This window comes from Dendropsophus ebraccatus, chromosome 2 (genome assembly GCF_027789765.1).
Source record: "Dendropsophus ebraccatus isolate aDenEbr1 chromosome 2, aDenEbr1.pat, whole genome shotgun sequence".
In the NCBI taxonomy this organism is placed as follows: Eukaryota; Metazoa; Chordata; class Amphibia; order Anura; family Hylidae; genus Dendropsophus; species Dendropsophus ebraccatus.
Window position 1 is genome coordinate 145,568,484 of NC_091455.1, and position 16,797 is coordinate 145,585,280.

General features: G+C 41.8%; 1 protein-coding gene across 1 annotated transcript in view; it reads right to left on the reverse strand.

Annotated features, from left to right (window-relative positions):
* Positions 1–2,649: 2,649 nt before the first annotated feature.
* NPSR1 (neuropeptide S receptor 1) overlaps positions 2,650–16,797 on the reverse strand; it is a 133,425-nt gene continuing 119,277 nt past the window's right edge. The window contains exons 8-9 of the mRNA XM_069960355.1: positions 8,200–8,380; positions 2,650–2,761 (exon numbers count right to left, since the gene is read on the reverse strand). Coding sequence (XP_069816456.1) covers positions 2,671–2,761; positions 8,200–8,380 — 272 coding nt within the window. The 3' untranslated portion in view covers positions 2,650–2,670. The remainder of the gene's footprint in view (positions 2,762–8,199; positions 8,381–16,797) is intronic.

Here is a 16,797-nt window from a genome sequence, read left to right on the forward strand (position 1 = left end):
ATCGCTCTGTGTATAGACAACAGTCAACAGACAACAGTCATCAACTAATCATTGTCTTTTGGCAAGTTCAAAAATCATTGGCTGATGATCAGGTAGTATATATCACAGACAAGACCTGAGGACACCGGGGAACGTGATCAGGTAGTATATATCTTTATTATTTATTATATACAGCAAGGGCTGCACAGACATCACTAATGATATGTATATATATATATATATATATATATATATATATATATATACAGCCTTTGCTGCACGATAATTGAGCCATGTAGTAGGCTCTAGAAGCGAGTTCCATTCTACCAGATTAGCGCTCACTTCGGAATATCAGGCCGTGTAATACGGCCCTTAAATTGGCCATACACTTTCATTGGCTGCTGGCTGAACAATCCTTCTCCCATCCGGCCCCATCCTCCCCATACACAGGAATGTTCGGCACAGCTGAGTGTTCCTGTGTCCTCTATAGGAGGGGTAAGCCATAGTCAGACAGATCTGATGGTGGCTTGTCTTTCTGAGAACAAAGAGGTTGGATGTTGATTTTCCATCAAGCCCAACCCCATATGTCCACTGATATCATCTGTCAGAGGACTGTCCAGAGAGCCCCATTCACCTTACACTGATGGCCGAACCCACCACGAGCAGCTGGGAACCAGCAACAAAAGTGTAAAATGTATGGGGACCTTAAATTGCTGCTACAATATTTCAGCATTTGGGGCCCCACCTTCAACTTTGCCCAGGGCCACATTTAGTCTAAAACCGGCCCTGGGAGTAGGAGTGTGATCAGATTTTTATTTGAATACATTTCTTTCTCTAGTGTATTGTGTTTGATTGCTGTGATGTTTGATTGATTGCTGTGGGGAAAAAACAGACAGTGTGAGCTTCAGGCAGCCACATAAATCTGAGCCACTGAGACAGAGGCCATTAAAAAAAAAAAAAAAAAAAGATAAAGATAAAAAAAGGAATCAAAATGCATCATTTTCTTTAGCGTACACACGTGGTAGGCAACATTTTTGTGTATGCTAAAAAAAGGACTGATTTTGGCCTTCAGGACCAGAGCCCATTTTTTAAAATCCAACCTGTCTCACTTTATGCGGTTGTAGCTAGGTGATGCTATAAGTTTTCTTTCTGAATCTGAGATTTTTTGTGAAAATTTCTGAGAAATTTCCATGAAAAATGCTATTTTTAAATGAAAATATAACAAAATTTGCATTTTTCTCATTTTAAATTTTCTGCGCTCACCGCACAGGTTTAATCATGTAATAATTTTATTGTCAGCATCATTATACACGTTGCTATACTAAATATGTGTACTTTTTTATTTTTTTCCCAACATTTATTATTGTATTGGGGGCTGTGGGGATTATATGGGATTTTTAATTATTAATATTTTTTGAGTGTGTGTTTTTTGTTTTTGTTTTTTCTTTACACTTTATTTTATTGTCCCACCATGGGGACTTCACTGTGTAACTGCCTTATTACAGGCATAATGCATTGCAGTGCTAATCAGCACTGCAACACAATATGCCTGTAATAGACAAAGCTCATCAGACCCAGCCTGAGGCTGCATTCACGCATTCCGGACGTGGACGTGGAATGCCTGTAACGGACTCTCCCCCCGCCTGGGCAGCATTTGTAATCAGATGCTGGGAGCGGGGGAACTGTACAGATATGCGCCATGCGGCTGCTTCATTTCAGCGCAGCGAGGAACATGGAACGTGTGAATGTAGCCTCAGGCTGAGCCTAATCAGCTTATGTAGCTGTGACACTAGGAGGCTTTGGAGCCAAAGGGAGGACAAAGGGAGGATTCTTCCTTCTTGCAGCACTATAGGTTAAGTGCCGAGATGAGGGCTTGGGCTAGATCTCGGCAGTTGCGGCGGGTGCCCGCTGTCAGTGACAGTCGGGCCCCCCCTGCGGGTGACTCGGATGCAGCTCCTGTGTCTGTGTCATCCCTGTGACGTATCGGCAAGTCCATCTGCCGAATTAGTAGGCAGATTTGGACGTGTCCATCTGCAGGAAGGGGTTAATCCATTTTTTGATTCATTTTTAGGCTGGGTTCACACTACGTATATTTCAGTCAGTATTGTGGTCCTCATATTGCAACCAAAACCAGGAGTGGATTAAAACATTGTGTGAACAGATCCTTTCTGTGTTTTTAATCCACTCCTGGTTTTGGTTGCAATATGAGGACCACAATACCGACTGAAATATACGTAGTGTGAACCCAGCCCCAAAATGTAATTCAATGGAAAAATTGATCAAATGGATGTACACAATTGCATATGTTTTTTCATCTGTTCTTTTTTTCCATAAAATGGATAAAAAAACATATTGCAAAAATGCAGTATAAACCCAGCCTAATAGACCACACACAGAAAACTCCCCTGTTGATAAATACACCGCCCCACCCCCATGTGCGGTGTAATGCATGGGCCTAAAAAATAAGATTAAGAAAATCTTTTTATTACATAGTGATCAATTAAACAAAACATTGCAACAGTAATACTATTTTTAGAAACTACAGAAGAGCCTTCTCACATGTGTGAAAATTTTATTACATGATTGTTATTTTTATTACATAATTTACATGGTTTCATTTACTGTTATACAATGCAAACTTTTTTTGTATTTTAGAGTAGTTTACTCATTTACTCATCAGAAGTTTATACATCAGATGTATTCTGGCCTGGATACCACCTGCATTTCTGCTCCCTCAGTTTTGTCTCTGAGGGTGCCAGCAAATTTTCCTGAACTTCGATCCCTATGAAAAGAACAATACATGTTTGTTTAGAATGGACAGAGTTAGCCAGTTTTTATTCAATAATACAGTATGTGTACACCAGAAATATGGTAGCACATATTCAGTAACCATTTACTCAATACAAAATAACCACTTTTCTCTTAAGATAAAACCTATTTTCATAGACAGATGGGGACTGCTGTATATGTACAACATAGGGATTCTTTCCCCTCATTGTCTAGCTTTACATAACATGTATGGATCCATGTGCTATTTAAGAGTTAACAGCATACAAATTAGTAATGGTATCCTCTAATGGTGCGTTTACTCAGATTTATCTGACAGATTTTTTAAGCCAAAGCCAGGAATGGATTGGAAAAGTGAAGAATTTCAGTCTTTCCTTTATGACCTATTCCCTGAATATAGTCTGTTCCTGGCTTTAGCTTCAAAAATCTGTCAGATTAATCTCTTTGTGTAAACACAGCCTAACAAGTGCCAACACAACTGATATGATGTCTGCTATGGGGCTTAATTCAAAAGCACTTTATTGAGCATTTATGGAGAATAGCAGGTGCAGAAAAGCTTCATGTATGGCTTCCTACTCTAATGATTCCTGTGTATAAAAAATAGGAAGTATTGTGGTAGTGTTACACACTGTATCTGTTCTGTATTCTGTCTTTGACTTAGTGAGAGGTCATAACATGAGGATGTACAGATATTTCTCCTGTAGCTGAGATTACACCAACATCAGTATCTGAGAAAAAATTAAATATTAACTTAGGGCATAGGGCATACATAAAATTCATATACTTATAATACATACATATAATTCATATACTCTTATTCCCATGTACATATACATAGGAACTACAGAGGGGTGATATGGAGTGTACTTAGCAGCTGATCCTGCTTCATATACAGTGTGTGCCTGTTGTATTTTATCGCAGACAGTCCCTGGCAGATTAAAGGAGTTTTCCCATTTTGAAAACTCTTTATAATTGGCAAATAAATTAAAACCTATTGGTTTTGTTTTGTTTTTAAAGTCTTTTATACTTCCCTTTTGCTTTTGGTGCATGCTATCTGTTCTGTTGTCTCTATTGACAACTTCCTGTCTAGTGCACATACCATGAAAGACTTCCTGTTCCTGTTGTACACTCTAGCCAGGATTTCAGCCAGCTCTATCTCCCTCCCACTACACCATTTTCACTATAACCCCACTAACTACCCCGACTGATAGTACAGTTGTCTTAAATTATAGCCAGAATGTGTAGCAGAAACAGGAAGTCTGGTACAAAACAATAACAAAACAAATTAGGCATTGCTGGAAATTGTAGTTACTGCAAAGAAAATGTATTCGACTGCACAGTTAATGGCACAAACATTTAATCCCCAGAGGTTACAGAATTTTTTAAATTCATTTTATAGTAAAATAATAGGTGGTATCAAAAAGTTAAACTGAACAAATTTAAAATAGTGTCGTCATTAAGGGGTTAAATTTATAATGTCCTTTTGTTAACTAGCACTAATAAACTTTTAAACTGTCCCTGTTGTTATAACTTTCAAAACCTAAACCAACAGTACATGTGATATAGAGCAAGTTTGCAAAATTCAATGATTATTATTATTATTATTATTTTTTTATTTTTTTTTTTTAGTTAGCATGGAAAAAACAGCACTTCCTGTGTTCTTTTCTCCCCCCAAAAAAGTCTAAACACAAGTCCTATATTTTCTAGGTCCTCTGCCATGTGTTTAGTCTCTTTTTTTCAACCCAAAAAAGCTAAGGAAGAGCATATGCCATATAACAAATGAGCACACCACAAATAACAATATAAATTCAATATTACAGTACTTTATTCAACAGGTACAAAAAAGAAAAATAAATAACTAACATCGATCCAAAGATTAAAAACAATTAAAAAGCACACCAAACATGGAGACACCACGTAAGGAGAGCCCTGGGCTCTCCTTACTGACACCCCGTTGTGTCACTGTTCATGTTTTGTCTGGTGGTAGCTATATATTGGTTGGGTATCACCTCATTATTGTTCATTTGTATTATTATTGGTTATATTTACTAGGGTGCATTCTACCTTTTGATTTCCTTCACTATTGATGGTTTATTTTTGAACAGGACGCATAACATCTTTGTTACGGGGTGTAATGGTGGATGACGCCTTACGTGGTGTCTCCATGTTTGGTGTGCTTTTTAAGTGTTTTTAATCTTTGGATCGATGTTAGTTATAGGTATATTTCTTTTTTGTACCTGTGGAATAAAGTACTGTAATATTGAATTTATTTTGTGATTTGTTGTGTGCTCATTTGTTATATGGCATATGCTTTTCCTTAGCTTTTTTTGGTATATATGTTTTTCATATGTCCATTGTTAGCACCCAGCTTTATTATTTGGCTGTGCATGCCCTCTATTTGTTGTTTTCTTTTTTTCAACCAGCATAAGACTAAAAATCTGCCTTCAGGAGACTGGACCTGGATTTCTGGTAAGTATAGCTTTGTTTTACAGCATGAGAAAAAAAAATATGAATGTAAATTGCAAACTTGCTTTACATCACATCTACTGTTGACTTCGATTTTTAAAGTTATAACAATGACGCTTTAACTGCCACTGCAGTTTATTGGTCACAGACAGTAGAGGGTCCTGCAAGAGGGAAAAGTATTTCCTTCTACTTTCCATTTCTTTTGCAGTGACTCTTGGCTTTGGCTAAAAACTAGGGATGAGCAAACTTTTGAAAAGTTTAGTTTGGTTCGATCCGGCGAACTTTCATGAAGTTTCGGATTCGGACGAACCGAACCTAAAAAGAACCTTGCAATAACGGCTGAATAATTGCAGCTACAATAGTGGGAGTCTGATATGGTATAGTTTATATATATATATATATATATATATATATATATATATATATATATATGAAAAAAGTGATTCCAAAGTGAAAAAATAGTGAAAAAAAATTAGCCAAGGTGCAAGTGATTACATGGGACATAGGACACAAAGTTCCTTGGACCCAGTAGGGTGGAAAACAGACATTTGACAGTGGAACCAGCAGCAGTAATAGTACTGTATTGGACCCAGTGTGGGGGAGGGGGAGGAGGAGGCAGTGGCACTTGATTGCAAACAGCCCAGTATGGTTAAAAAAAAACTATTTGAGGAGGAGGAGGCAGTACCTGATTGCACTCAGGCCAATATTATTGAGAACAGACTAGTCATGGAGCAGGAGAATGGTCAGCCTTGGAGTGGTGGCCTGGGATTCCTCGCTGATGATGTTGGTTACCGCACTTTCCAGAATACGGATGAGTGGGATGATGTCCTTGATGCCTGCTCACAGAGTTGCGTCCTCAAAAGGGATCAACAATGGCACGACATGTTCGAAGAAACCTGTGCACTATGAGGTTTATCACATGTGCCATACAAAGTGTATGACTCCGTGCTGCACTGCAGAGACAATGTTCCTCCAATTGTCGGCTACAACACTTCCCACCATTAGTTGACCTGGGGTCAGCCATTCATATATCTCCTTCTCCTCCCTGATGGTCTGGAGGAGCTCCTGCCCACTGTGGCTTCGTTCGCCCAGGCTCACAAAATGGAGGACAGCCTGAAAGCGCTGGGCCTGACATCGTTGGTAAGATACTGGGGCAGATTGGACTGCAGTCAAAGCGGTGAATGGTTGCAAGCTGGTGGAGGCAGAACTTGTGCAGAACTGGCCCCCTAAAGCACTGGGGAGGTGAAAGTGGCAAGAATGGGCTAACTTTCTGGTGGTCTTCTGCGGGAATGTTGACCCAATGGGCAGTAACAGACATGTACTGCCCTTGCCCATAATTAAAGTACCAGACATCAGCACTGGGGTGCACGGTCTTGGACACCAAGATACCCAATGAGTCGCCAACATTTTTCTACACAACTGTGTAGTGATGGGACAGGTGATGGGACTTTTTTTTTTTTTTTCTTTACTTTTTTTTTTTTTGTTTCTGGGACAGTGATGGGACTTTTTTTTTGGATTTTTTTTAATTAACTTTTTGTTGTTGCAGCTAAACGGGGTTCTTCTATTTTTTGAACCTGATTTTAAAGATATGAACAGATTTTACCTTAATAAATTCGATAAGTTTGAACATTGAAGTTGCTTTCATGTGTCTTGGTTAATGCTCACAGACAGCAGTCACATTACATTTTTGATTAGGCAATCTGAGATATATCTGAGACTAATTTAAGGTCTCACCCTAACAGGGGTGATGTCACACATCTTTATATTTACAGAAAACCAGGATACAAGGGATTATAGGAGTAATAATCCCTTGTATCCTGGTGTATTCTGTGAAAAAAGTACAATTTTGCGTCGCCTTTGTTATTTTAAACAGATTCGTAACAAACTTTCTCAAAGTTCGTAACGAATCTGGTTCGTAATGGTTCGGTTCGCTCATCCCTACTAAAAACCTTTTACTATTGCACTTTGGCTAAAAACTTGCATCAAAAATTGCAGTGACCGTTTAAAAAAAAGGTCTGTGTGGTTCCATCCTGATGAACATACAAGAAAAACAACATAATCCTTAGAATGTCTGTAAGCCCAATAAAACCTATCCACAACAAAGTGTGACTTTATTATTGACTGAAGCCTTCCTGGGCAGGCCACCCTCTTCTTTTGCACTAGTTGGTCATTGGTTTTTGGAACTTAAAGGGGTATTCCCCCCAAATTATTTTTGCATTAATACATTACCCAACCTTAGCTTTCCATCTTTCCAATATAAAGTTATTACGGATTCTGCACAGTTTTGCTGTTATCTAGATGCACTCACCCCCACCGTTTGCATAGAATCATCAGATCTCAGTCCAACCCGACACGCTCCCTGCTCCTGGCCCGCACCCTCCGAGACAGCATCACGTGTCCTCCATCTCTTCAATGGGCTGGCTTCTAACCCTGCCTATTGAAGTGAGGGAGGACACTAACAGCTGCTGCTGCTGTCTCCCGACTGCCTCCCCCCCGTCACCCGTGTGCCCCCTCGCCCCTGAGCACACCTGTGGCCCTCACACCACACCACCACCCCCGTTCTCACCGGCAGCACCTAGGCCCAAGAGGCCCAAGCTGATCATCAGAAATGCCAGGTGTTATCCAACGCTACAAAAACATGGCCACTTTTTCCTCTACTTTTGTCTCCAGTTCAGGTGTGGTTTGCTATTAAGCTCCATTTACTTCAAGGGAACTAAGTTTTAAAACCCCACCCAAACTGGAGACAAGAGTGGTGCAAAAGTGGCCATGTTTTGGTAGCACTGGATAACCCCTTTAAGTTCAGGAAACCCCTTTAACTCAAATAATTTGACAAATACTGATAGTATTCCTATATTTTTAATAATTTATAGTTTCACACTATTCATTTTTAGAAACCTAAGAATATATACACCAATATGCTACAGTTGTTTATACATAAACAAGGTAGGGTGTATTAGTACAGTTTACCTGGATAACCGGCAATGCCTGTTGCTGAACACACAGTAAATGATTGGGTTGACAGCGCTGTTTAAAACTGGTAAATTCTGAATCATGACTGATGCATATATGCGCTCTTTGGTCTGCGGTAACAGTTCATAATTGTCCAAAATGTCAAAAAGGAAGTATGGACTCCAACATAATATGAATGCTGTAAAAAAAAGATGCTGTATTAGTTAAATAACATTGGTACAAAAAATAGTGTTCGAAGTTATGCTACATGTACTGTATATGATTCTGGATGTAGCAAGAAATAAGGGATTTTAATTTCATACACATAAAAACACAGAGAACTGCAACAGCTCACTGCAGTGGTAAGATACAGACCCAATAATTTCATACTCTAAAATAGCAGACAAGACATGAGATTGGTGTAGACTGAATGACAAATATGAAAAACGTGAATGCCTTACTGCAACCAAGTAAGTTCTGTCATTGGGGTACTGCAGATCTATGCACTTCAGATGATTAAAACCAGGAAAATGTCATTTTTTTTTAAACATGAGGACAAAGTATATGAGAAATTAAGATATGTTGTTCATATACATAAGCTTTTTTTTTTTTTTTTTAACCCTTTGACGGAAATTTAAGTTAATATATGTCTGGGGTTGCTGCCCATTTACACAACCCAACATACATGTATGTGAATGAGTTTTACTGCTGTCATGTGCAGTGTTGCTGTGATGTCATTGAGTGGTGACAGGTCCCAAAAGCCAATGAGGATAACTATCAACAATTAATAGTACAATACAAGTTTGTAGGGTGCTAAGGTGCTCAAATATATCGCAATACAGTAAAAGAAAGAAAAAAAAAGAAAAGCACCATATCAGCACACCTTTAGGCTATGTTCACACTACGTAAAACTACGGCCGCAGTTCTCGCCGCAGAACTATACCCGTAGTTTTGCGGGGTGGGACATAGCTTTATTTTTAATGGGATCCCGGCCGGAGCGTACACACATCGTATACGCTCCGGCTGGGATCCCATGCGGTGCCAGAAAGAACTGACAGAACTGACAGAACTGACTTCAGTGAATTCCGTCCGCGGAAAGACCTGTCAGTTCACACAGTCAGTTCACTCCGGCCGCTCGCTTCACTGTGCGCTATGGGAAGCTCTGATGCGGGCGCGCGCTGATGCGCCCGCATCAGAGCTCCGCGGCCGGAAAGATCACCCGGCCGGTACCAAGTACCGGGCGGGATGATCCGGGCTGAGACCGGCCGTTCCCTGACCCGGCCGGGGTCACGGAACGGCCAGATGTTCACAGCGTGTGAACATAGCCTTATAATTTTAAAAAGTATAATTTTATTAGAACACAAAGAAAATGTTTAAAACACTTAGAAACATACAAACATGTAATGCAATCCATGATAAGATGCACCACTACTTCTGTCCAGTATGGTGGACATACACCACCTATGTCCCTAAATAAGGGGAACAAAACATACATGCACATAGGTGTGGGGGGGCAGATAGGTGTACAAAAAAGGTATTAGACACTGCTCCCTCATCCTATATATGCAAAAAAGTGCCCTAGTGCATAAAATACAGAAAGCAAAAAGCTAAGCATTACAACCTGTGCATGTATGTTTTGTTCCCCTTATTTAGGGACATAGGTGGTGTATGTCCACCATACTGGACAGAAGTAGTGGTGCATCTTATCATGGATTGCATTACATGGTTGTATGTTTCTAAGTGTTTTTAACATTTTCTTTGTGTTCTAATAAAATTATACTTTTTGAAATTATAATTTGCTGCAGCTGGTCTTTACAGGCAGATAAATCACAGTGAGAATGACAGGTCTCCCTGCCCTGATCTCTTCCTCTTTGTGAAGGAGTTTAAAGCAGAGAGAGAACAGCAGCAGAATAAAAAAAAGCAGAAGCGCACCTTCCTGCCCTGATCGCCCCCTCTGTCCACCATCACTCTATATGGTTGCTGGTATACAAATGGTCGCAACTGACCCCTGTTGCTTTAACCCCTTAGTGACTGCCGTGCTGCCTTTTCACGGCGGCCACTAATGGGCGTTATTCCGATACGTACGCCTTTTAACGGCGTACACATCGGAATGAATTGCCGCCCGGCAGCGGCAGTGCGGGGGATCAGCGGTCAGTATGACAGCTGACCCCCTCCTGTAACTGCCCGGAGCGGAGGATTCTCCGCTCCGGGCAGTTTAACCTGTTAAATGCCGCTGTCAAAGCATGACAGCGGCATCTAACGGGTTCCGGTGTGTACCGGACGGCACCGCAGGTCCACTTACATGATCGGAGGTCCCGCAGCGCCGTCCGGTCCCCCGACGTCTCCATGGTAACTCCGGGGGCCTAATGAAGGCCCCCGGGCTTACCATGGATAAGCCATCCTGCTGACGGGTGGCTGTGCTACTGCCTGTCAGCAGGATGGTCACATGATACTATACACTGTACTGCAGAAGCAGTACAGTATATTGTATAATGTGATCTAAGTGTTACACTAGTGTACAGTAATGTACACTAGTGTAAAAAAAAGTGCACCAAACACGATCGCCCCAGCCCCCCCTCCCCCATAATAAAAATGCATTACATTCCTTATACCCAATAAAACATTACAAAAAACAGATCAAAAACACAAATCCTATACATATTTGGTATCGCTACGTCCATAACGACCCAATCTATAAAACGATATCAATAATTATGTCGCACAACACACGCTGTAAAAAATAAAATAAAAAAACAGTACCAGAATAGCTGTATTTTATCAATCTGCTTAAGAAAATACGTCATAAAAGAGATCAAAAAGTCAGATACATATACAACTTGGTATCAATAGAAACTACAGATCTTCCTGCATAAAATAAGCCCAAAACCAGCTCTGTCGCACAAAAGATAAGAACGCTATGGATCTTGCAAAGTGGCGACAGTTTTTGTGGGTTTTGGCTAGGAAGATAGTTTCTATTGTGCCAAAGCGGTAGAAGTTGGGGCAGAATGTGGGGTCTGTCCCGGCCAGTCCCCGCAACGACGATCGCCGTTATTACCAGTATAACGGCGGCCACCGGTTACGGACACTTCATGCTTTCATCTCCTCTCACCGTTAATTTAATCCACAGTGAGAGGAGATGAATACATGTCTCCTCCCTGTCCCCCCCGGAATAACCTTAGTGTTCACAGTGATTATTTCCTTAGGGTACAAACACAGTTGCCGTATCTGCAGCGAGTTTCTCGCTGCGTATTCGCAGCGAGACTCGCTGAGGATCCCGGCCCTGTGTACTCAATGGCAGACAAACTCACAGCAGGGATGTACATCCCTGCTGCGAATTTGTCCATAGGCCGACCCGTTAACCCCCTGGCCAGCGGAGACTATACATCACCTGGTCCTTCGCTGATTCCCGGCACGTCCCACTCGGCCAATCAGTGCGCTGCCCCACTGCAGCACTAATTGGCTGAACGGGCCGTGAAGATGTTGGTAGCCCCGTAGCCGGGATCAGGTGACGTATAGTCTCTGGCGGCCAGGGAGTTAACGGGGCGAGCTGCGGACAAACTCGCAGCAGGGATGTACATCCCTGCTGCGAGTTTGTGTGCCATTGAGTACACATGGCCGGGATCCTCAGCGAGTCTCGCTGCGAATACGCAGCCAGAAACTGGCTGCGGATACAGCAAGCGTGTTTGTACCCTTAAAAAAAGATGGTGGCGGAGAGCATGGGGCAATGATCAGGGACTAGCCGATGTGGTCCTGGTACAAGTGATCAGCGGTATATACCACTGATCACTTGTTCCAAATGCTGCCGGCACTTATTGTCCCCTGTCACCAAGAGTCATTGGTGACGGGATAAAAAGTCAAGTGCCCCGGATTACCTGTAACCACCCCATGTTACCTGTAACCACTCTGCATTACCTGTAACCACCCTGCATTACCTGTAACCACTCCGCATTACCTGTAACCACCCCAGATTACCTGTAACCACCTCAGATTATGAATAACCACTCCAGTTTACCTGTAACTGCTCAGATTACCCGTAACCACCCCAGATAGCCAGTAAACACCGCCAGATTGCCTGTAACCACCCCAGATTGGCACAGGCTACCCATAACCACTACAGATTGCCATAGATTTCCCGTAACCACCCCAGATTGCCCATGCCCACCCCAGATTGCGTGTCACTCCTCCCCCAGATTGCCCATCACCACCCCAGTTTGCCTGTGACCCCCCCCCCAGATTGCCAGTCACCACCCCAGATAGCCAGTAAACAACCCCAGATTGTCTGTTACCACCCCATATAGCCAGTAAACACCCCTAGATAGTAGGTAAACACCCCCAGATTCTCCGTTACCACCCCAGATAGCCAGTAAACACCCCCAGATAGCCAGTAAACACCCCTAGATAGCCAGTAAAGACCCCCAGATTGCCCGTAACCACCCAAGATTGCCTGTAACCAACCCAGATAGCCAGTAAACACCCCCAGATTGCCCATAAACACCCCAGATTGCCACAGACTGCTCGTACCACCCCAGATTGCCCGTCACCACCCTAGATAGCAAGTAAACACTCCCAGGTTGCCCGTCACCACCCCAGATTACCTGTAATCTCATTTAAAAATTTTTTTTTAGAAACTGCGCTATTCTAATAACCAATACTAGCTGCGGTTTTGCACCAGCAAAATGATGCTCCTTTCCTTCTGAGCCCTACTGTCTGCCCATACAGCACCCATACAGTGCCCATACAGCACCCCAAGATGACTTCTTTGAGGGGTGCACTTTCCAAAATGGGGTGACTTTTTAGGGGTTTCTCTTCTGCGGACACTACAGGGGCTCTGCAAACGTACCCGGAAACGTCTTCAGAAAAATCTGCACTGCAAATGCTAATTGGTTCCCCTTCCGTTCTGAGCCCTGCTGCGTGCCCATACAGTGGTTTATGCCCACATATGGGGTACCGTTGTACTCAGGAGAACCTGCTTTACAAATTTTGCAGTGTATTTTCTCTCCTGTTTCTCGTGAAATTGAGAAATTTCAAACTAAACAAACATATTATTGAAAAAATTCATTGTTTTCATTTTTAATTTCTAATTTTGAATACTTTCCTCTAATACCTGTGGGATCAAAATGCTCACTGCACCCCAAGATGACTTCTTTGAGGGGTGCACTTTCCAAATGCTAATTGGCGCTCCTGCCATTCTGAGCCCGACTCTGTGCCCATACAGTGGTTTATGCCCACATATGGGGAACCGTTGTACTCAGGAGAACCTGCGTTACAGATTTTGGGGTGCGCTTTATCTCCCTTTCCTTGTGAAGTTGAGAAATTTCAAACTAAACACACATATTGGAAAAAATCAAGTTTTTCATTTTTACTGTCTAATTTTGAATACTTTCCTCTAATACCTGTGGGGTCAAAATGCTCACTGTACCCCAAGATGACTTCTTTAAAGGGGTGCACTTTCCAAAATGGGGTGACTTTTGGGGGGTTTCTCTTCTGCGGACACTACAGGGGCACTGCAAATGCACCTGGCGCTCGGAAACTTGCTCAGCAAAATCTGCACTGAAAATGCTAATTGGCGCTCCTTCCCTTCTGAGCCCGGCTGTGTGCTCATACAGTGGTCTATGCCCACATATGGGGTACCGTTGTACTCAGGAGAACCTGCGTTACAGATTTTGGGGTGCGTTTTCTCTCCCTTTCCTTGTGAAGTTGAGAAATTTCAAACTAAACATACATATTATTGGAAAAATTCAAGTTTTTCATTTTGAGGCTATGTTCACACTGCGTATGAATCCGTCCGTAGTGTGAACCGCGATTATACGCACGTAGTTTTGAGGTTAATGCGTTCGCTTGAAAGTATACAATATATGCCCGCACAATGCACACTACGTATGAGCTTACGGCCGGATCGTATACGGCGCCGTGAAAAATGTACACGACCATTGTTTGAGGACGGAAATGTTGAAACTCACGGCCGTGGATTTCCATGCAGTCCCATACGAAGTACTTATTTCAGCCAAATTGAACTTTATCTTTCGATCCAAAAGGGTCTGTGAGTTTTATTGGGCTGGGCGAAGATTTCCAAGTAAATGACCTGTTTCAGATCGCTTCGAAACAAGCTAGGGAAGCATAACTGTACTACGGGGGTAAGTTCGCGGTTCGTACGCATCCGGACGCATGCGGCCGGACTCATACGCAGTGTGAACATAGCTTTACTGTCTAATTTTGAATATTTTCCTCTAATACCGGTGGGGTCAAAATGCTCACCGCACACCAAGACGTATTCTTTGAGGGGTTAACTTTCCAAAATGGGCTCACTTTTGGGGGGTTTCACTTCGCTGGCACTACAGGGGCACTGCAAACGCACCTGGCGCCTGAAAACTTGTACAGCAAAATCTGCACTGAAAATGCTAATTGGCGCTCCTTCTGTTCTGAGCCCCGCTGTGTGCCCATACAGTGGTTTATGCCCCCATATGGGGTACCATTGTACCCAGGAGAATCTGCATTACAAATTTTGGGGTGCTTTTTCTCTCCTGTTGCTTGTGAAAATGAGATACTTTAATCTGAAGAACATATGATTTGAAAATTTCTATTTTCCATTTTTTTCCGGCCTAATTGTGAAAACTTTCCTCCAGCCCCTGTAGGGTTAAAATGCTCATTATACCCCTAGATTAATTCCTTAGGGTGTTTAGTTTCCAAAATGGGGTCATTTATGGGGGTTTCAAGTATACAAGCCTCCTAAACACACTTAAAAAAAGAACTGGTCACTAAAAAAATTAGTTTTGGAAATTTCATGAACATTTTTTAATTTGCTGATAAATTTCTAAGCCCCGTAACACCCAAGAAAAGTAAAATATGTTTACAAAATTATGCCAGAATAAAGAGGACATATTGGTAATGCACCTAGGACTTCACTGCATTGAGCGCTTTCATTAGCAGCCGGCAGTGTTGTCATTTGGCTGTTCTCCCTGAGTTCAGCAATCTGTTTCTCATATTGGTAATGTGACCTAGTAACTACTTTATGTGATACGACTTTCTTTTTTTACAAGCAGAGAATTTCAAAGTTTGTAAAGTGCAAATTTTTCAAATTTTTCATGATATTTTTATGTTTTTCACAAAAAACACAAAACATAGTGACTAAATTTTGCCACTAATATAAAGTACCTTATGTTACAAAAAACTGTCTCAGAATCGCTAGCATATGTTAAAGCATCACTGAGCTATAAGTGCAAAAAATGAGACAAGTCAGATTTTGAAAAATGAGCTTGGTCATTAAGGCTCAAATAGGCTTGGTCATTAAGGCTCAAATAGGCTTGGTCCCTAAGGGGTTAAAGAGTCTCTGTTGTATTATTATTATTTTTTTTTTTTTTTTTCAGAAATCAATAGTCCAGGCGATTTTAAGAAACTTTGTAATTGAGTTTATTAGGCAAACATGCCATTATCTGCATTAAAAAAGACTTTTCCCAGGTCCCCATTCCCTACTCTTTTCCATTCACTGCAAAATATCAGGAAATTGTTTCTTGTTGCATCAGACACAACCCTGTCTGTTCTATAGAGAGGGGAGGAGGAGGGAGAGGGTCTGTAGCAGAGAGCAGAGAACAAAGGATTACACAGCAGGGAGCCGCTAGCCGAAAGCCGTATTCAGAGGTCAGAGAGGTCAGTGTTGACTGTCAGAGGAGATAGCCAGTGATGTAGCTGTAAATAAACTCTTTGTTGTTTTGGTGCCTCATCTCCCTCCACCCCTCCCCTCTTCATACACAATGATGAAGACAGGGGGAAGAGCTTCAAACTGCTTTTTTGTGACAAAAATGCATTTATCAAATAACCGAATAACAAAGTTTCTTAAAATCGCCTCTACTATTGATTTCTTCAAAAAAAAATTAAACGACAATGACACTTTAACTAATTGTCATCCCTGTCCTCTGTTGCTGTAACTCATAGTCTATCCTGTTCTCTGTTGCTGTACCTAATAGTCTATCCTGTTCTCTGTTTCTTTACCTCTATTATTCCTCATCATTATGAGGAAGTCCTTCCTTGTTACTCTACCTGATATTTTTCAGCACAAACCAGATGGATGAAATCGGTGCCCATCTCACCACACTGGCCCAGGAGTGATATTGAATCCAGAAAAAAAGGTGAAGTAGACAGCACGTCCAGTTCAGTGATTTAATAGCACACCATTACGTGACATTTCAGCTACAGTATATGAAGCCTTTTTCAAGCAGTGGTGTGCTATTAAATTACTGAACTTCATTTGGACATGCTGTTGTCTTCCCCTTTTTCTGATATTTTTCCTTGTGCCTTGTTGCTGTACATGATCTATGGAATGCATTACCCAAGAGTGTCATTACCCATAGCTTCAAACGAGCTCTCAAAACACATCTTTTCAAGCAGGCTTATCAGGTTCCCTAATGTGACTGTTACCCCCAACCACCCCCACACACGCCAAAACATTAAGGCACTGAGACCTGCACATGCAGTTATTGGTTGGTGACTGGCTCACCCACCTTTACATGTACTGCACATTTCTAAAAAAGATGGCCAGTCCATTTTAACAATTAAGCATTTTGCCCCTCTGCCTTTTTGTCTCAAACCCCCTCCTAATAGTCTGTAAGCTCATGCATGCGA